Below are 21,051 nucleotides of genomic sequence, written 5' to 3'. Positions count from 1 at the left end.
TGCAGAACATTATTTTGAATATTTCAGATGACATGAAATTTGGACTGTAGCAAAGAGAGAGAATGTTAGCAATAGACCTGGATTTGGAGTTGTTTTACTGTGTGTACCGAGGCAGTGAAAAGTATTGTTCTGCATACAGTCCAGACAGATTATTCCATACATGAAAAAAAACATAAACATATATAAATACACAATGTAAATACATAGACACAGGCATCAGGTGAAGCATAGAGTGCAGTATTATTCAGTAGAAAAGGTGTGTGAAGAGATCAGATCAGTCCGTAAGAGAGTCATTCAGGAGTCTGGTAACAGCAGAGATGAAGCTGTTTTGGAACCTGTTAGTGAGTGTTCTCAGACCTTTGTATCTCCTGCCCGATGGAAGAAGTTGGAAGAGTGAATAACCCGGGTAGGAGGGGGTCTTTGATTATGCTGCCTGCTTACCCAGCGGGACTTGTAGACAGAGTCAATGGATGGGAGGCGGGATCGTATGATGGGACTGGGCTGTGTTCATGATTCTCTGTAGTTTCTTACGGTCTTGGGCCGAGAGTTGCCTGCTTACCCAAAGCAGCAGATGTGGACAGAGTCAATGGATGGGGTGCAGGTTTGCGGCTGTTCATGACTCTGAAGTTTCTTGCGGTCTTGGGCTGAGCAATTGCCATACCAGGCTGTGATGCAGCCAGATAGGATGCTTTCTATGGTACATCTGTAAAAATTAGTAAGAGTCAATGTGGACATGCCAAATTCTCTTAGTTTCCTGAGGAAGTAGAGGCACTGTTGTGCTTTCTTGGTGACGTGGTGGAGCAGGACATATTGTTGGTGATGTGCACACCTAGGAATTTGATGCTGCCAACCATCTCTACCTCGGCACCACTGATGCAGACAGGGGTGTGTATGATACTTTGCTTCACTTCAAGAGCTCATCGGCTGTTGTAATGGGCAGATGAAATTCAATGTAGAAAAGTTTTTGTGATACATTTTGGAAGGAAGAAAGGGAGAACAAGGAGCCAATAACAATTACAGATTCACAGAATGGTTATTGCACAGAAGGCAGCCCATGTAGGCCATGCAGGCTCTCTCCAAGAGCAATTTAACTTGTCCCACTCACCCGGCCTTTCCCTGTAGTCCTGCAAGTAATTTCCCTTCAAGGGCAAACCCATTCCCTTTCAAATTCATGATTGAATCTGTACCTACCGCTCTTTTTGGGATAACTTCCAGATTGTAACCACACCTACATAAAAAGGTGTGTCTCGGGCAGCACGGTGGCGCACGGTGAGGCACTGCTGCCTCATGCGCCAAGGTCCCAGGTTCAATCCCGGCCCTGGGTCACTGTCCGTGTGGAACTTGCACATTCTCCCCGTGTTTGCGTGGGTTTCGCCCCCACAACCCAAAGATGTGCAGGGTAGGTGGATTGGTCACGTTAAATTGCCCCTGAATTGGAAAAATGAATTGGGTACTCTAAATTTATTTTTAAAAAGGTGTGTCGCATGTTGCCACTGGTTCTTTTGTCCTCCCTTGAAATCTATCAACTCTGGTTTGAGACCCTTCCACCAATAGGGGCAGTTCCTCCACATCTGTTGTGTCTACACTCTTCATGACTTGAAATGTTCTACTGAATTTCCACCCAAGCTTCTCTTCTCTGAGGTGACCAACACCAGCTTCTCCAAGCTACCCACAGATCCACCGTTCCACATCAGGAAACATTTTTTAAAAATTATTTCACAGGGGGAGCTCGGCCATTATTTTTATTTCCATAGAATCCCTACAGTGCAAGATGACCCTACCCAGGCCCACACCCCCGCCCTATCTCCGTAATCCCACCCAATCTTTGGACAGTATGGCCAATCCACCTAACCCGCACATCTTTTGACTGTGAGAGGAAACCGGTGCAGACAATTACCCTCGAGAAACGGTCAGAGTGCTGCCTTCTTGAACCGCCGCAGTCCATGTGGCGTCTCACCTTCTTCCCAAAGTGCCCTGCCCAGAGCTGGATACAATATTCCAGGTGAGGCCAAACGAGTGTTCTTTAAAGGATCATTATAACTCTCTTGCCTTTTCATTCCATGCCTCTACTTCTAAACCTCTGGATCGCATGTGCTATTTAACCATTTTCTCAACCTGCCCCTTCAATGATTTGTGTCTTACCCCTTCCCCGAGATGTCTCCTTACAACCACCGCCTGCCCCGTAGTGTCGATGCCGATACCCCTGCCCCACTGCACGGCCCTTACCCTGTGCGCCTCCCGCCAGCTGATGCTCCAGCAGCACAACTGCCGCTTGCATCATCCGCCCGCTGGACTGCGCAGGCGCAGGCAACGCAACCGAGCCGCGATCATCGATCACCCCGCCCAACTGCGCCTGCGCACTGCAGCCCGCTCTTGTCCCTCAGTGCCGCCTGTCACTGGGTCTGGTGTAGTCTGTGCAGCAGGTTGCAAACAGCAAGCACATCAGTCGTATCATCACAGGCAAATTATTATTTACCTGCATTACATACCTTGCACAATCTGAGAGGAGGGCTATTTTAGGAGTTACGGTTGTATTGCATTCCCCGGGAGAAGTGGCAATATTAGACAGTCATCACTCTCTGTGCTCCGCTGACCTTTCTATCCCTCATAGCTTTTCATTCAATCATCGCAAACAAAGTTTTGTTTCTAAACATATTTCGATAAGAGTTACTGGCATTAAAACCATGCCACATTTTGATGCAGAATAAATGAATCTCATTACCTAAATGGAACTTGGCAAACCCAAAGTCAGAACCAGGGTCAAACTCAGGACAAGAGCTCATGGTGCAGAGATCACATTTAAGAGTGAAAATTTAGAGGACGAACAATTTGCCAATACATTCCTGAACTGAAACTATCCAGTTCAAAGTAAAACTTTCCCATTGGGTGAAGCAATGGTTGTTTTAGGTCACATTGCAGGGGCTGGTTTAGCACACTCAGCTAAATCGCTGGCTTTTAAAGCAGACCAAGGCAGGCCAGCAGCACGGTTTGATTCCCATACCAGCCTCCCTGAACAGGCGCCGGAATGTGGCGACTAGGGACTTTTCACAGTAACTTCATTGAAGCCTACTTGTGACAATAAACGATTTTCATTTTCATTGTTTGAGGAGATATCCAGCAGGTCTGGCAGCATCAATTGAGCGAGAGTTGATGGGCAGAATTTTCCATACATAGAGAATTTTTGGCTGTAGGGCCATTTTTGCATCCAAACTCCTTCACAGTAGTAGTGTGCTTTTTGATTCAATCTTCTGGAAGGCAGCCAATTAAGAACCTAGTTCTGGGGTCACCTTCGAATGAGGAAAACTGGGTGACCTGAGGAAGTAGGATGTTGATCCATTGCAAGGGTGATCAAGAGCCTACAGTTAGAGTAGTTCCAAAGAGAAGTACAGCAGGAGTGGTAGGGATGCAATGGAGGCGCCATCAGTCTGATAGAAGTGTCTGCCACTGTAGCACTCCTGACAATACTGGAGGCAATGGTCTCCAGGAATTCCTCGTACAATGGCAAACTCCGGCTGGTGGAAGGCATCAGCCCTGCAAATGTTTGCTGTTGAAAGTTAACTTTGAGCATAAGGGAATTTGTGATTGTGGGGGACAGCCCTTTCTAGTCCCTCTCTAAAGCCCGAAATTCCTATACCTAGAACCATTCGTAAGCACTGCCCCACAGACCAATGGTACAACACCAGAATCCATTAAAAATATTCCTCGCCTAGTCCAAATCTCCACAACACGTACACCCAATAATTCCACTCAACCTGATCAAAAGCTTTCTCCACATCCAAGTGTCATGATATTCAGGTAAACATCATGGTGCAAACATACATACATACTGATGGACAGATCAACGGACCAACCAATACACACACAACACCACAGCCAATCAGAGGCAAGAGCATACACACTATAAAACAGGGAACACGCCACTTCCCACTCATTCCAGCAGGAGACAGCTCAGGGCACAGAGCTCACAGCAAGCCACTCAGACATCCACCATGCTCTTCGCCTGCTTCCACGCTCGCTCCGGGAACTTACACCGGTGCCACGCCCTCCTGTTGTTCTTGATGTCGACTTCATGGAGTTTCCTGCCACCATGCCCATTCCGTCGTCGCCTGTGGCCAGGTCCATTCCTCAGCTGGTGAATCCTGACCCACCCTTGAGGTGGTCAACCCGAATTTGTCGCCCACCTACTAGGCTGGACTTATGAGCCTGTTTGAACATTGAACTCACTGATGTATCATACCACTGTGTTAATATGTTTCTCTTTTTCCTTGTCGTTACAGGAGTTCGTTTTGACGTTTAACATTTCCACGTGTTTTGTTCATGGTACAACCTCGTTGCTATGTCGCACCTGATATCGCCCCATGTATATAGTTTAGCCCCATGTACATGCTGTAGATATTGCACACACACACATTCAGCTGCACTCAGTACACATCTCTATTTATAACCACATAGGCACATGTTCTTATACAAAAGGGGGGATGTCATGATATTCAGGTAAACATCATGGTGCAAACACACATACATACTGATGGACAGATCAACGGACCAATCAATACAGACACAACACCACAGCCAATCACAGGCAAGAGCATACACACTATAAAACGGGGAACATGACACTTCCCGCTCATTCCAGCAGGAGACAGCTCAGGGCACAGAGCTCACAGCAAGCCACTCAGACATCCACGATGTGCTGAGTGCCACTCCAAGATAGTGTTAGGGATAGGTCCACAGATTCAAGGGTAATGAACGAACCACAGTAACCAGTTTACCATTGTAAATATTGTTAGTAATAAAACTGAGTTGTACCATCCGCAACCGTGTTGGTTCGTCTGTGTAGCAGAGCACCCAACACGACACCAAGGAGATTACCAATTCATCGAATGATCACTTCTGGAAGGCCTGAATCACATTCAGCAATCTCCAAACATTATTAATGGAGAATCTATTCTTAGTAAACCCAGTCTGGCCCTCCCAAACAATTGTTGGGAGGATATCCTCCAACTGTCTTGCCAGTGCCTTCGACAACAATTTCAAACCGATGTTCAAAAGAGAAATGTGGTTTAGACTGATGCAGTTCTGTTTGGATTACGGGAATTCCCTGTGGATTTCATTAGATTTCAGCTTGATAAGAGGATGTCAATACTGGGTGGAGCTAAAGCAAAATACATCTCTGTACAGCAGGTATTCCTATGTGCTAATGGTAGTTAAAGTGGATTGAGAGCTGAGATGCTTTTTCTAGTTGTTTGGGTGGGAATAATGTTAGCAGTTAAAGGTATTATATTCACTTTATTGAATATCATTGTTTAAGGGGTAATTGTAAGCTATTTTCTGGTGTGATCATATAATCCCTACGGTGCAGAAGGAGGCAATTTGGCCTTTTGAGTCTGCGGTGACCCTTCAAAAGAGCAGTCTACCCGAGGCCACTCACCCATCCCCCACCCCCGCCCTATCCACATAACCCTATAACCTAATCTGCACATCCCTAGACACTAAGGGGCAATTTATCATGGCCAATCCACCTGACCTGCACATCTTTAGACTGTGGGAGAAAACCAGAGCACCTGGAGGAAACTCACGCAGGCACGGGGAGAACATACAAATCCCACACAAATAGTGACCCAAGGCCAAAATTGAACCTGAGTCCCTGGCATGGTGAGGCAGCAGTGCTAGCCACTGTGCCACCACACTGACCAGTAATGTTAGCAATATTTTAATACTGTGCTAGTAATAAAGTTTGTTTTGAAATACCATATCCTTATTTCTTTGTGCAATCACTCCTTTCCTCACAGTCTTACAAAATTACAAAAATATTGGGGTTTCTGTCCAGCATCCTAGCCGCTGTTGGAGTCTGATCTTGGATTGTAATAATGCTGCTTTTAGTTTTTGTTTTTTACAGTGAAAGTCTTAAAATGTGAAATCTTGTCACGTGTTACTTTGAGTCATTTACAAGGAATTCAATTCCCTTTCGAAAGGTTATCAGTCTCTACAGGCATCATAACAATATTATTTCTCCCTTCAACTGCCCCAGCCCATTTACCAGTGAAATGCTCCTCCAAGTCTTTGTCACCTCCAGCTTCAACTATACTATTGTTCTTCTGGCAGATAACCTGCTTTCTATAAGCTTCAGCTCATTTAAAATCTGCTGTCCACATCCTACCCCACACCAAAACCTGCTCACCCATCATCCCTGTCTTTGCTGATCTACTTTGCCTTCCAGTTGCCCCAATTCCTCAAATTGAAAGTTCTCATCCTTGTGTTTAAATCCATTCGTGGCTTTCCCCTCTCTATCTTTTAAATGACTTTCACCCCTATAATCTCCAGCCCCCTGTCCACACTCTTCATTCCTCTGATTCTGGATTTTCCCTGCACCACATCATGCACGGTAGCATTGTGGATAGCACAATTGCTTCACAGCTCCAGGGTCCCAGGTTCGATTCCGGCTTGGGTCACTGTCTGTGCGGAGTCTGCACATCCTCCCCGTGTGTGCGTGGGTTTCCTCCGGGTGCTCCGGTTTCCTCCCACAGTCCAAAGCTGTGCAGGTTAGGTGGATTGGCCATGATAAATTGCCCTTAGTGTCCAAAAAGGTTGGGTTGGGTGGGGTTACTGGGTTATGGGGATAGGATAGGAGTGTGGGCTTAGGTAGGGTGCTCTTTCCAAGGGCCGGTGCAGACCCGATGGGCCGAATGGCTTCCTTCTGCACTGTAAATTCTATGATACCTATGGTAGGTACTTTGCTGCATGCTTTTCACTCTGCTTAACTTTTAAATAGCTTTTGTTTACCTGTCCAAATAATAAGGTAAAGACATCAGGTACTGCTGTTGAATGTTGCTATCTTATATCTTTAACGGATAAAAATGACAGCAATAATTTGAAAATTATAATTTAGTTTGGTTTCAGCTTTGTTTCAATGAATACATTTTCAGCATGAAAAAGTGATAAGAATTAATAGTGTTTAAGATGTTGCAGAATACCCATTTTTTTTCTCATCCTATTTTCAGTTCTCTCTAGCTTTGACAAAGAGTCATTCAGACTTGAAATGTTGGCTCCGTCCTCTCTCCACAGATGCTGTCAGACCCGTTTCGAATTCCAGCATCTGCAGTAATTTGGTTCAACCCAATTTCTTTTGTTGTGTATCAATTTCCAAATGGCTTTGTGGATGGCTACATGGATTCCACCTACAGATAAAATGCATTTATTTTATTTACTCATGGGACGTGAGCCTTGCTGGAATGGATAGCATTTATTGTCCTTGAGAAGGTAGTAGAGAAAGACAATTAAAGGAAGACTTGTTAATATGTAACTGTTGTGTTGAAATAAGAAATTGTTATACTTTACAGTTTTTATTTTTGCAGTAATATTATTAAAACCTAGGTTAGAATACATACAGACAGGGGGCGAAATTCTCCGGTGTCGGCGCGATGTCCGCCGACTGGCGCCCAAAACGGCGCAAATCAGCCGGGCATCGCGCCGCCCCAAAGGTGCAGAATGCTCCGCATCTTTGGGGGCCGGGCCCCAACCATAAGGGGCTAGGCCGGCGCCGGACGGATTTCCGCCCCGCCAGTTGGCGGAATAGGCCTTTGGTGCCCCGCCAGCTGGCGCAGAAATGACATCTCCAGGCGGTGCATGCGCAGGAGCGTTAGCGGCCGCTGACGGCATTCCCACGCATGCGCAATGGAGGGAGTCTCTTCCGCCTCCGCCATGGTGGAGACCGTGGTGAAGGCGGAAGGAAAAGAGTGCCCCCATGGCACAGGCCCGCCCGCGGATCGGTGGGCCCCGATCGCGGGCCAGGCCACCGTGGGGGTACCCCCCGGGGCCAGATCGCCCCGCGCCCCCCCCCCCCCCCCCCCAGGACCCCGGAGCCCGCCCGCGCTGCCTTGTCCCACCGGTAAGATAGGTGGTTTAATCTACGCCGGCGGGACAGGCATTTTAGCTGCGGGACTTCGACCTATCCGGGCTGGAGAATCGCGGGGGGGGGGGGGGGGGGGGGGCCCGCCAACCGGCGCGGCGCGATTCCCGCCCCCGCCGAATCTCCAGTGCCGGGGAGTTCGGCAACCATCGGGGGCGGGATTCACGCCAGCCCCCGGCGATTCTCCGACCCGGCAGAGGGTCGGAGAATCTCGCCCAGGATGTCTGCTACATCTCAAGCAATAGCACAATGTGACCGGAGAATCCTGGGAGAGGCTACCAACGAACCTCCTGAAATCTCGCAAGATGACGGAGTCGGAACTCTGCCCCAAATGGGCATGACCAGGCGCTGCTCCCCAGGGAGGCTGCAGCTGGGTGCCGATCGTGCTGCTCCACACAAACGTGGGCTCGGCGGAACGGCACCTGGGGGAGTCTCCTGGGCCATCAGATACCCCTGCGTGGCCAGGGTAAGTGCAGGGTGGCTCCCCTGGCCCTCCCTCTGGAACATGGGTGCTATGGCATTTCCCAGATGTCACCCTGGCACTGCCACCCTATGACTGCCAAGATGCCTGGATGGCACTGCCATGCTAGTAGGAGCACTGCCTGGATGTCAGGGTGCCAGTGCAAGGATGACTGAGTGCCAGGGTTGCATCGCCAAGGGTCGGGGCCGAGCAGGGCCATGCCTATGAAATGAGGGTGGAGGAGGGGTTTGAAGGGTGGGGGAGTGCAGGGAATGTAAGCAGGGGCCTCTAGGAGGTTGGGGGGGTGTGATGGGCGGGGGTCCAGGAAGGGAGGGGGTGCTGTAGGGGCTTTGGGGACCTGAAGAGGGGGGATCCCCAGGCACCGCATAGCGGGGTGTCCTCACTTGGCGGGTGTGGGGTAGTGTCCATGAAGTGATCGGGGCACCCTTTCAAAATGGCAGCCTGATCTCTAAGCTCAGCTCCCCAGTGCTAAAGAAAATTCTTTTTTTTAAATTTAGAGTACCCAATTTTCTTTTTCCAATTTGGGGGCAATTTAGCGTGGCCAATTCACCTAACCTGCACATCTTTGGGTTGTGGGCCGAAACCCACGCATACATGGGGAGAATGTGCAAACTCCACGCGGAGCCGGGATCGAACCTGGGACCTCAGTGCCGTGAGGCAGCAGCACTACCCACTGCGCCACTGTGCTGCACCTGGGAAAATTAAAGATTGCCATGGTTATAGTCCTGATGACGAAAACCAGCACTCCCGCAGGAAGTGTATGTTTCATTTGCGCAACCAAATACGCAGTAAGTGTGTGTGAGCAGATATCGGGTGAGAACAGACCAAGTGTGGAGCTTTAATATTTCTGATCCCTGTAGGGGACTTAGTAAACATGTGTTGTAAAGCATTTTCAGATGTAGTAATATTGGGCAGGATTCTCCGTTCCTGTGACTTCGGGCGGGATTCTCCGATTTCCGACGGCAAAATCGCATTTGGCTATTGGCCGGAGAATCCGTTTTTACGCCGAAATCGGGGGCGTTGCTGTTTTTCAGATACTCCGCCCTTCAAAAACGACGTAATCACTGAGTACGCCATATGCCATTCGCCTCAGGACGTCACCCGAGGCCCTCTCCTGTTGCGCTGCCAACGATGAGCCGACTTCCCGACGGCATCGGACGCGTGCCCTCAGTTTTGGGGGACCTTGCGTGGTGGCTGCAGACTGTGTCCAGCACCGCCACAGTCGGGGGGGGGGGTTGTTCGGGGGTGGAAAGGAGGGTTACAGGGGGGCACTATCTGGCAGGCTGGGTCCCCGCGTGGCCGGTGCCCTGTTGTACGTGTGTCCGCCACAGATCTCCACAGTCGCATGCGCGGCCATGGACCCAGCAATTCTCCATCGGTATCTGCAGGTAAAGCCGGGGTCTTTACGTAGCACGGCTGCTAGCCCTCCGCCAGGCGGAGCATTGGTGCGAAGGCGCCGCCGACATTTTCATTGTAAAACTAGACAATTCTTCCCGACATCGCCTCAAAATATGAGAATCCAGCACTAAGTGTTCATGTTGGGGCAGAATTTGTGGACTTTCACAACAGTAATCACGGTGGCGAATGAACCTGGACTGATTCAGCTACTGTTAAGCTGTTAAGGGCTATTACCGGCGCCACATGGAGCACAACCGATTCCAATGGAAAACGGTGTGGGATTCGCTGGGTCGTGATTGACACTCGGGAGGGTGACAAACTGCAACTGCATATATTGCAATCCCCATACACACTCAACCCAGTCAACAAAATGGCATTGGTTGTGCTGGAGCGCGTCCACACAGCTGATGGATCAGCTGGACCAGTGGACACCTGAGGGGTGGCCTGGGGGTACACCTATACGACCCATGGATCTAGGTTCACAGTGCGCTGTCAGCGGCTGTCTTGCCGGCTAATGGTGTTCCATGCCCGCCCCCTGGCTCTGCCAGAAGCTCCCCCGGCCAGTGGCACAACTGTCAGCAAATTATGGCGATGTTGGACGCTTTCTGTACCCCTCCCTCTCCCTCAACAGCCAGGATGCCGGTTTCACGAGTTTTAAAAGCACTAGTGAGCCGTGCCATCGAGAACTTGGCGCATTGGAGGCGGAGCATCGCGGAGGCTCCGGTGAATACTGGGTCAGGCCTGCTAATGCCATGCAAACGGTGTTTACTGTACGCGCGTTCTGGATCTCATTGACGCCGCTGGCGAGGTGACGGAGAATTACGATTTGGCATCAAATCGGCGCCCGCTGCGATTTTGGCGTTGGAACCGATTCTCTGCCCAATCGTCAGCCAACGGAGAATCCCGCCCATAAGGCTTGTAAAGAAACAGAAAACCTCTTAATGCACGCACCTAAACAAAATGGACTAAGAGTAATTTATTTTTACATCAGAAAACTTTTATTGATATTGTATCAATACAACCAAGTAGTTTAGCTTTCAAAAAAGAGTCTGGTTTTCAGTTCAAATAAAATAAGAGTGCATTTTACCAGTTACTATTACAGTGCATATAAGTATTTACAAAAGAGAACCTACCCTTCTATATCAGACAATGATAGCCAGAGAAGGTGAAATTCTTATTTTAACCAACAGGGGCGAATGTCTGTTTTTCTCCATAATTAACAACCCATTAACAATACCATGGGATCACACGGGTTTAAAATGTGAAAACAACAGGTCATCAAAAGTTGCATATAGTATTGAACACTGGAATGCAATTTTATCATGCTGAAATTGCCATATTGAGACTTGACTCAACAATTGATTAATAAAGTACAATGCATAGCTAGAATTTGTGTTGTCTTTATCGTGGAAGGGTGAAGGTGTCAGTTTGCTGTATTCTAAACACTAATTAGCAAATGCATAGTTAGATTAGTGTTAACAAATCCATACCTGCCCATCTTTCCAAGTCTTTGACCAGTGCCTTTGTTTTGAATAATGGATATCTTTTATATTTTCATTTGCACATTTTGACATTATTAAGGAGTGTGGAGGTGCATGTAGCACTTTTTCACAATAATTGTAGCAGTTCAGTTTGAAAAAAATTCATGTTTAATTTAGGTGGTGGACCTTTCGATATAAAATAAACTTTGGCATCTCTCTCCGCTTTCACCGGCAATGTAAAGCAAAAGTATTCAGTCAGTTGTCAAAATGATATATGGTTTTCACTGCAGTACATGTGATTTGAAAATTATATTTTAAAGACTGGGACAATTATTATCAGCAGCAAGTTCTTTCAAAGCTGGATTCTGCCATGAATTTCCAATTCAATTTGTTATGATTTATCTTTCTCACAAAGTGTAATTTGTGCACAGTGAATCTATGTTGTTCCATAAAAGGTCATGGGATTTTCCCCCAAAATGGCAAAGTACCATGGGCGGGATTCTCCTACCCCCCGCCGGGTCGGAGAATCGCCGGGGGCTGGCGTGAATCCCGCCCCCGCCGAATGCCGAATTCTCCGGCACCGGATATTCGGCGGGGGCGGGAATCGCACCGCGCCAGTCGGCGGGCCCCCCCCCCGCCGATTCTCCGGCCCGCGATGGGCCGAAGTCCCGCTGCTGGAATGCCTGTCCCACTGGTGAGAATCAAACCACCTCTCTTACCGGCGGGACAAGGCGGCGCGGGCGGCCTCCGGGGTCCTGGGGGGGGTGCGCAGGGTGATCTGGCCCCGGGGGGTGCCCCCACGGCGGCCTGGCCCGCGATCGGGGCCCACCGATCGGCGGGCGGGCCTGTGCCACTCTTTTCCCTCCGCCTTGGCCACAGCCTTCACTTTGGCCGACGCGGAAGAGACACCTCCCGCTGCGCATGCGCGGGGATGACGTCAGCAGCTGCTGACGCTCCCGCGCATGCGCGGACTCGCGCCGGCCGGCAGAGTCCTTTCGGCCCCGGCTGGCGTGGCACCAAAGGCCTTCCACGCCAGCCAGTGGAGCGGAAACCACTCCGGCGCGGGCCTAGCCCCTCAAGGCCCCTAAAGGTGCGGAGAAATCTGCACCTTTGGGGCGGCCGACGCCGGAGTGGTTCCCGCCACTCCATCCCGCCGGGACCCCCGCCCCGCCGGGTAGGGGAAAATCCCGCCCCATGGTCTGACTGAAAACTGGGGCGGATTCTCTGAGCACGGGTCCAGGCCGGAGAATCCCCCTGACCGACGCGAATCGTGCCATGCCGCCCCGACGCCGGCAGGCGATTTACAGCAGAGCGGAGAACCGGCGCCATTGGCGCCGGCGTGGTTGGTGCGACGCCGGTCAGGAGCCACTCTACACAGCCGGCCCGCTGATTCCCGGCCCGGGATGAGCCGAGCGGCCGTCGTAAAATCGCCGAGTCCCACCCGTGGCGTCCACACCTGCTCTCAGCCGGCGGGACCTTGTCGTTTCTACCGCGCCAGCCCCTGTACTCCTGCACCGTGTTGCGTCAGGGCTGGCGCGTTGAAATGAAATGAAATGAAAATCGCTTATTGTCATAAGTCGGCTTCAATGAAGTTACTGTGAAAAGCCCCTAGTCGCCACATTCCGGCGCCTGTTCGGGTAGGCTGGTACGGGAATTGAACCGTGCTGCTGGCCTGCCTTGGTCTGCTTTAAAAACCAGCGATTGAGCCGAGTGTGCTAAACCAGCCCCGGAAGCCACTGCACATGCGCGGATCCAGCGGCGCCCAGTTCACATCGGGATCAGCAGATGGAGCGGCGTGAACCGCTCCAGTGCCATGCTGGCCACTTTTACGGGCCAGAATTAGTCGTCGGCCCCTTCACGCCATCGTAAAACGTGACGCCGTTTACGATGGCGTTGACATTCTGCCGTGGGATTAGAGAATCCCGCCCCTTGTGTGTTTCTCCCACGTGCTCCATTGAGATCTTTCCACATTTTGTCATTTTTTTAGAGGGGAGGTATGTGCTTTGCGGCGTCATTGTGAGGGGCGAGGCCTAAAGACCAAGAAACCCGGCTCCACAGAAATCAAGGAGCCATTTTTAAATGATGTCCCGATCTCAAAATGAAGTTAAAGACTGCCACCCCACTCCCGGCCCCCACCCCATCAATGATTGCCGGCATAAACCCATTCCCCCCACCCCCAAGGATCGCTGGCATGGGGCCCTCCCAATGGGTCTCCCTATAGGCCCTGCCCTCTTCAGCCCCGCTCATGCAATGCCAACCTTGCAGTGCCAGATTGGCACTGTGAGGGTGCTAGTGCCAGGGAAATGACCACCCTGCGGTTACACTGGCCTCCAAGCCCCCAGCGTGGTCATCACATCTGGTCTACATTTTTGGAGGCCAATAGTGATTCCAGCTGGCGTCACAGAGAACACCTGACATTCCCGGAACATTCATCATTAAGCTGATCTAGAATATTTAAATGTATTAAAATATATGGTACCTCATTGGCGAGGGGCAGGAAGAACTTATTCTGCGATGTCCCCATCGCAAATCCCTTTATGGCCCTCTTGCAAGGGTTTCAGGCCATAACGGGATTTGCGCCGGAGCATAAGAGGGTCGGAAAATTGTCCCCTTAGAGTCTTCTGTACAGAATATTTTAAATTAGGCATCACTTTCTATGCAGAGCCCAGTTAACCAATGGTTTTGTATCATGTTTCGATTCTGTAGAATCAGTCACTAACATTGAAATTTAAAGGGTTATAAATTTTGCTTCACCGTGCCCAGGGTTTTGGTGTTATGAATGCTGGTTTGTGTCTAAAATGGCCTCCACACGGCACATACTCAATTGTGGTGCACGCCATGTTTTATGTTACTCTGATACAGGTCAAACATCCTTCACCCATGTCAGAACCAGGCATAAGACCATTAACATTTGCAAATTGTGAGCCTAATGCCTACTTTGACTCCCTCTGCAAACTTTGGCTTGCACATGTACCTGCATCATTGCTGGCTGCCTCTGAGAAGACTACAGCTCAGCATGGAATAAAATAAAGTTAGTGCTCACCTTAATCCCTGCTGGCCTTGGCCCTGAGATTTCCAACCTCACTTCTGGCTGACCTCCAGATCTTCTCTCCAACTCCTTATGGGCCCAACCCCGAGCCTAGCTCCTTCACCACCATTCGCACTCTGCGGAGTTCTAACATTACTGCAAACCCCCACAATGCTCTTTCCTGACCACCTAGACACCCCCTCATTGTAATCTGCAGCCCAGCTTTTCCTCCTCCATACCCCCTCAAGCTGAGCCAATCACTTAGGTGAGGGGAAGAAGTCTTCACCCTGTGTACTTTTTTTACAAAATATAGATATCATCATGGCTATTTCTGAGATGTTAAAAACTGGGCAAAGACATTTTTAAAAGGCTGAATCTACATTTGTCTTTGACCCTCCCACCGAAAGAAAAGGAGCTATCTGGCAATTTTGAAGAAACATGCACCTCGTTATCTCTGAAGCGACACTAATGACACATTGTGGGCTGCCCAGGTCATTTTCAAAGACAGCCTATACAAAGGACATTGTGCATTTCGTAAACTGGATTGACCAACTGGAGTCTGCTAATCTGCTAACACAAAGGGCCCTGCAACCTTCCTTTCAATTCTTAATGACTGAGACATTCCACAATCTCAGGGACTCAGACGAGAGATACATACCCTTTTCATACACACTTTTTCAAATCCGGAGTGGAGAGTTGGGATACACCTAGCTTGTGGAACCAGTAATATTGGCTTGCTGGAATGCAAAACCTCAGTTTGCCATTTTACCATCTAATTAGAAGCACACAGCATTTTGGGGCTCTGCCCAGATTGAATACCTGGCCCCATCTACATTGCTTCTACTGGAACATCTGTGCTATTGCCTCAATTGTTCATTTCTGCATGCCAATTTCATTGTGTGAAGTCAACTCCACTGGAAAAGTGACTTATAGAGCATAGGTATTCAACCCACAGACCTCTGTGAAGGAACACCTCATTGGACTTTGATTCTGGACATTGGACCCACGTGAAACAATATTTATTTTCTATGCGTTCTCTACACTGTAAACCTTTCTTTTCTCTATCCCTCTTTTATTGTATGAGCGCAAAGTGGGTATCACGGAAACCATCCCCTGAATTTCAGTGTGTGCAAATAAAATAACCCTTTAAGTTCATCCTACCTTGAGTTTGCTGTGGGGTTATGAATAGAAATTGGACCAAACCAAAACTGAGATGTTGGGAAGTAGATTACCACTTATGAAGGGGGGAAGAAAGTCAAAACATCTTTCTGTTTACAGAAGGGTGGTGTGAGGAAAAATCTCTTTGGTTTAAATTAACACCAACCCCACCCTCCTCCATAACACTTACCAACATTAGCATATAAACCTATGCTAATTCCTTATATGGCGCCTTCAAAATAATAATGAGGGAAATATTCCAAATGACCTACGCTCCTCGGACCTCCCATTTGAGTGCAGGTTGTTATCACCCTGGGGATGAGGCACCCAGAAATGGAAGGCATAATTCAATGGTCTCATTGCATCCAACTTGGTGACAGGACGAGGTCATTGAATCTCACACGGGATCTGCGTCGCTTGAAACACCTTTCGAGATTTAATGCGATCTTACGTGACATCATTGCGATCTGGATCTCGCTCATTTAAATATGTCTGCGCTGTATTCTCTCGGGGCCTGGTAACTAACCGCCTCGCCCGAGAGACCGCGCCAAGGTGCCGTTTAGCACTGCTCCACACACACATGGACCCGGCATAACGGCATCTGGGAGGGTCTTCCAGGCCATTAGAGACCTCCAGGTGGTCGGGCTCTGGGAAGGGTCATACCCTGGCACTCCTGCTGGCACCAGCCTGGCTGGAAGGAGTACTGCCAGGGTGCCAGGATGGTATTGCCAAGGTGCCCCGGTGTCACCTTGCCTGTCCCAGGGATCGGATCCAGGGGTGCCTTGTATTTAAGAGGTGGGGTTAGGGAGGGCTTGAGGACCCCCTAGAGGTGAGTTGGGTGCAGTGGGTGGGTCTGGCGGCCACGGTGGGGTGGCTGCGGGGTCGAAATATTGGGGCGACATTTAAAAATGGCGGCCAGATCCCAAATCCACCAGTGCAGGAAATGAGGTAAGTGCAACCTCAACGGGATGTTCCTCGCTGAGGCCAAGAGAAACAGCAAATTGCTGTTAAATAATACAATATTTCTTGGCACTGTAGGTGCTGTGAAACACCCCGCGATATGCGGCCAAAATAGAACCATATTTTTGTCACGTTCAATCGCACCCGGAAGCTGCTGAATTTCTGGAACGAAAAATAGTTTTAAGTAGTAGGCAGTTTTATTATTGCACATCAATGGTAGGAAAGAGAAACTGGTAGCAACTTTGTAAAAGGCTATATTATGGGAATGTAACTTGTATTTGTGTTTGTTCTTTCAACTACTTGCACACTTGAATTTAATTTTGCTGAATAATAGTGTATGAGCAATTAATACATTAATTTGCTATTTAAATACTATTTTACTCAAAATATTCATCTGTTGAAATAAATGTGTTAAAGCTTTTTAAAAAAACTATTTAAAAAATTTCCGAAGAATCATTGAAACCTTTGCACCTGAAGAATCCAAATTCAAGGTTTATTGGGTCAAAGGAAAAACTTGGGCCGGAATTCGCTGGCCGTTGGGATTCTCTATTCCAGCTGGCAGCGCACCCCCATCCATGGGTTTCCCGGCGTGGGGGTGTCTTCAATTGGGAAAGCTCATTGATAAAGCAGCGGGAGTGGAGAATCACACAGCCAGTGAACAGCGCGCCACCAAAAAACACGAGGCTGGGGGACTGGAGAATCCCGCCCAAGATTTTTAAAATACAAAAGAAAGGCACAGGCAAGGCGTTTGTAAACTAACCAATGCAAGTAAATCAGTTGTAATCATTTTTAACTAAGTTTCAGTTGTAGAGAATGTACCAAAATATCTCGGCATTTTGAATGGCATGTACTATTCGGCTATGTAAGATCTAAAAACGTTTTACATTAAAAAGTCTCTTTAAACATATATAACAATCAAAAGAAACACTGATAAAGTTTAAAGTGACTGCTACTCCATTCATGCCTCCTTGTGAAAAACAGTCTCAACCGTTGCAAAGATGTGGACGAAACTGCGCTAATCCAATCCACCTTGAGATAAACGTATAGCACAGTTCCCACAAGAAACACTGCGGTCCACCTTCAGGACCTTTTGAATCCAGCAATGTATACCCCCTTTAAGGATCCAATGACAGATTTTACATATGCCATCTATTATTTTGATGCTGTCAGGACATAAATCTCTCGTCTTAATATTCGTAGTCAACAAGGTTTTTGAGTTGAGCTCGAGAAACATTTCACAGTCTTTGATAATGGAAAAATAGTCGCAGCTGTAAGTGTCAGTCCTCCAGCAGAATCAGAAAACTGAATTAAATTAGTAAGTAACTGCGCTCTATGTGTCCAAGAGACTGCGTCGATTTAGATCCAGTTCAATGTTCCTCACGCTTTTAATTTCAACGGGGTTGAGGCTCGGTAATAACGCAGTTCACTAAGATAATACAAAATACAGATAATCTAAACAGTACAAAAACAAACATTTACTTTGCACCACATTGCCCAACCTTAAACCTTCTTCGAGTCATCACTACATGTGAATTTGAAATTTAAAATTCAAGCAAGTTGCAGTGGTGATTATACGAATCTTCAATGTTTTAATTCTCACTCAGTATACAGTGTATACAGTTGTCTGATTTCACAATAGAACACCACGTACCATGTATTGCACTTCAAAAGGTATGAGTATAATAACTAGAATACAACCGTGTAATATGGTAGTTTTTTTCTGTCGATGGTATAAATGTGTAGAAACAAGAAATGCAGCCTTAGGTAGAACATTGCTCAAAAGTAGGCACAGGGAGTACAAGTATCATATACATCATATCGACTTGCATTGCAAAGGAAGTTAAGTTTTGCCTTTAACTCCTCATATAAAAGCAACAGTTGCTCGTTAAATCCATTGCGATATAAGCTGGAGACTTCTGCAGTCATTAAGGGGAATGTCTGATGTGTGGTTGTTATACTGTGCTGGTTATCACCCAGAGGCTTTTAAGGCTTATTTTTTAATTCTGGAAAACTGTAGCATTATAATAACACTTGTGCTTTTTCCAGTGAAACTCTGTTCGTCTTGATACAGTATATTACTACATAATATATATATATCCACTAATTCAAGTTGATCAATGTTATGTTGGGCAGAGTAGGAATCCTGAGAAAGAGGAATGGATATATTCAGTGGAATATAACCCATTGGCTTGGTCTGAAGGCATCTGGACCCATACTTGGTCATGCTGTTTAAGTTCCAGTACAGCACTTCCTGATGCTTGATCAAGGTATCCTTTCTTGTATTCATCATATGTGTATGTTGCAGGCACGTTATTCTTGTACAGTGCCACCCAGATGTTGGTTCCCTTGATATGCACATGATAAGCAAAGTAGTAGACACCTGGTATTTGACACGTGAATAGTCCAGTTGCTGGATTGTAACCATTTTGTCCATTATACAAAATCCTATCAAACTTAATGGGCGCCCCTGATGGTGGAAATGGCTTTGTTAGAATTGCAGTGAACGCAGGAGCTACCCTTGCAGAAATTTCTCCTCTTCCATACTGTGGTTTTCCAAGTTTCCCTTCTGGTATTTTTGCACCATCCACAGCTCCATCTACATGAAGGCTAGCCACACCTGTTATTTCCCCATTAATGATGACCCCCGGTGTGCCTGGTGGCCCAGGTGACCCAGGTGGACCTTGGGTTCCCATCATGCCTGGTATGCCAGGAGTTCCAGATGGACCAGTTGGTCCTGTAATTCCTGGTTGACCTATTTTGCCATTTCCTGGCAAACCTGGTGGCCCTGGTTCTCCTTTGGTACCTGGTAAACCGATTGGTCCCATGGGTCCTGATGGCCCCTGAAGACCAGGTATTCCCGAAGAACCTCTAGGTCCTGGTTGTCCTGCTTGTCCTGGTTCCCCTTTGAATCCTACATGACCAGCTAATCCTTGTGCTCCAGGGAGCCCTGTATGTCCAACCTCTCCTTTTTGGCCAATATGACCTGGTGCTCCTGGAAGTCCAGTTAAACCTCTCTCTCCATGCACACCTGGTTTCCCAGGTAACCCATTTAGCCCGTGGTCACCTTGCATTCCTTTCAGACCTGGTGGACCAACAATCCCAATTTCACCTTTGGCACCTGGGGCACCTGGTTTTCCGATTAATCCCTTGGAGCCCATAGACCCTGGAGACCCTGATTTGCCCTTGGCTCCAGGTTCACCATGCATGCCATTTATTCCTGCTTCACCATTGATTCCTGATGCGCCTGGATTCCCAGGAGGTCCTCGCTCACCTTTAGATCCATTCATTCCATTCTTTGCATACCCTGGAGCTCCAGGGAGACCACGAGCACCAGATGGCCCAGGCTCACCTTTATGACCTTTAGATCCTGGAATGCCTGATAACCCATCTTGACCAGGTTTTCCTATGCCATTTAATCCTGGTTTTCCTGATGGCCCCTGAGGACCAGGTGGCCCAAGGGGCCCAGGCTCACCTTGTGGCCCAGCTTCACCTTTCTCACCGGGACCACCAGGTAAACCATTAATTCCTGGTTTGCCTCTCCCAAGTGGACCCGGTAATCCAGGTTTACCTGATACCCCTTCCTTACCTCTTGGACCTGGAAAACCTGGTTTTCCATAACCATTCTCACCTTTGGTGCCACGGTCACCTGGAGGTCCACGTTCTCCCTTCAGACCAGGCTCTGCTCTAAGCCCTGGCGAACCAGCAGCTCCTGGGGCTCCTGGCTTACCAGTGACAGAGAAACCCGAAGGCCCAGGTAATCCTGGAGGCCCAGGAAGGCCTCTGGGTCCTGTATCCCCTCTGGGTCCTAAATCACCCTTTGGTCCTGGAATTCCTCTAATGCCTGGTTTACCAGCTTGTCCCGGTATGCCTGATTTTCCAAAGCTTGAAAGTCCTGGTGCCCCAGGTGGGCCAGTACGTCCTTGAAGACCTGGTTTTCCATTTCCTGGTTTCCCTGGTATTCCTGGTATTCCAGATGGACCTCTTGGCCCAGGCTTTCCTGGAACACCTTTTTCACCTTTGAGATCTGAAGGCAGAATCACTGGAATTTCTGTTAGAATAAAAAAAAAAAGGCATGTCAACTACCAAACATTAAATCTATAATGAAACATTACTTCATGGTTTTTAATTAAACATAAAATAATATATACCCATTCATTAATTTAAATTTATTGAATGTATTTTTGAAGTATTTATTTATTTGAATGCAATTTCAAAATGAACAATATGTAGTTCAACTGTCCATGACATGACATTGGAATTTATTGAGCTTTAATTTTGAAGAGTTACGCAGTTATCAACAAGGCCATGACAAACATAAAATATTACGGATGTTGGATATTTGAAATAAAAACAGAAAATGCTAGAATTGCTCAGCAGGTCAGATAGCATCTGTGGGGAGAAAAACAGAGTTAATAGACTGAATTCAACAAATAACCTGTGGGCAGGTAAATTGGTGTGTGGATCGTAAAATGGGGCGCCGTGCCATCTGTGGTGTGCCGCCTGTGGCCGAACCACCACACTATAAGTTTATGAGTGGTGGAGGAGGCATGGATGGGGTTGCTCGCCCGTGGCCCATTTAAGTGGGCAGTTAGTTCCGACCATCGCTCAGATTTAACAGGTGCCGGGAGAGGCCAGT

The 21,051-nt window shown here is 48.1% G+C and overlaps 2 protein-coding genes across 4 annotated transcripts in view; both read right to left on the bottom strand.

Annotated features, from left to right (window-relative positions):
• yars1 (tyrosyl-tRNA synthetase 1) overlaps positions 1 to 2,329 on the bottom strand; it is a 53,737-nt gene extending 51,408 nt beyond the window's left edge. The window contains exon 1 of one of the 3 annotated variants that reach the window (XM_072501094.1): positions 2,227 to 2,329. In XM_072501094.1, the coding sequence (XP_072357195.1) occupies positions 2,227 to 2,281 (55 nt within the window). In that variant the 5' untranslated portion in view covers positions 2,282 to 2,329. Of the gene's footprint in view, positions 1 to 1,897; positions 1,923 to 2,142 lie in introns of those variants that run through there. The other 2 variants (XM_072501093.1, XM_072501095.1) reach the window with 2 other exon arrangements.
• An 8,434-nt stretch (positions 2,330 to 10,763) lies between these two features.
• The window catches only part of col8a2 (collagen, type VIII, alpha 2), a 333,274-nt gene continuing 322,986 nt past the window's right edge, over positions 10,764 to 21,051 (bottom strand). Inside the window, exon 3 of the mRNA XM_072501092.1 lies at positions 10,764 to 20,463. Coding sequence (XP_072357193.1) covers positions 18,536 to 20,463 — 1,928 coding nt within the window. The 3' untranslated portion in view covers positions 10,764 to 18,535. The remainder of the gene's footprint in view (positions 20,464 to 21,051) is intronic.

The sequence above is a fragment of the Scyliorhinus torazame genome, chromosome 1 (genome assembly GCF_047496885.1).
Source record: "Scyliorhinus torazame isolate Kashiwa2021f chromosome 1, sScyTor2.1, whole genome shotgun sequence".
NCBI classification, from domain to species: Eukaryota; Metazoa; Chordata; class Chondrichthyes; order Carcharhiniformes; family Scyliorhinidae; genus Scyliorhinus; species Scyliorhinus torazame.
This window is presented reverse-complemented; position numbering and strand designations above follow the sequence as displayed.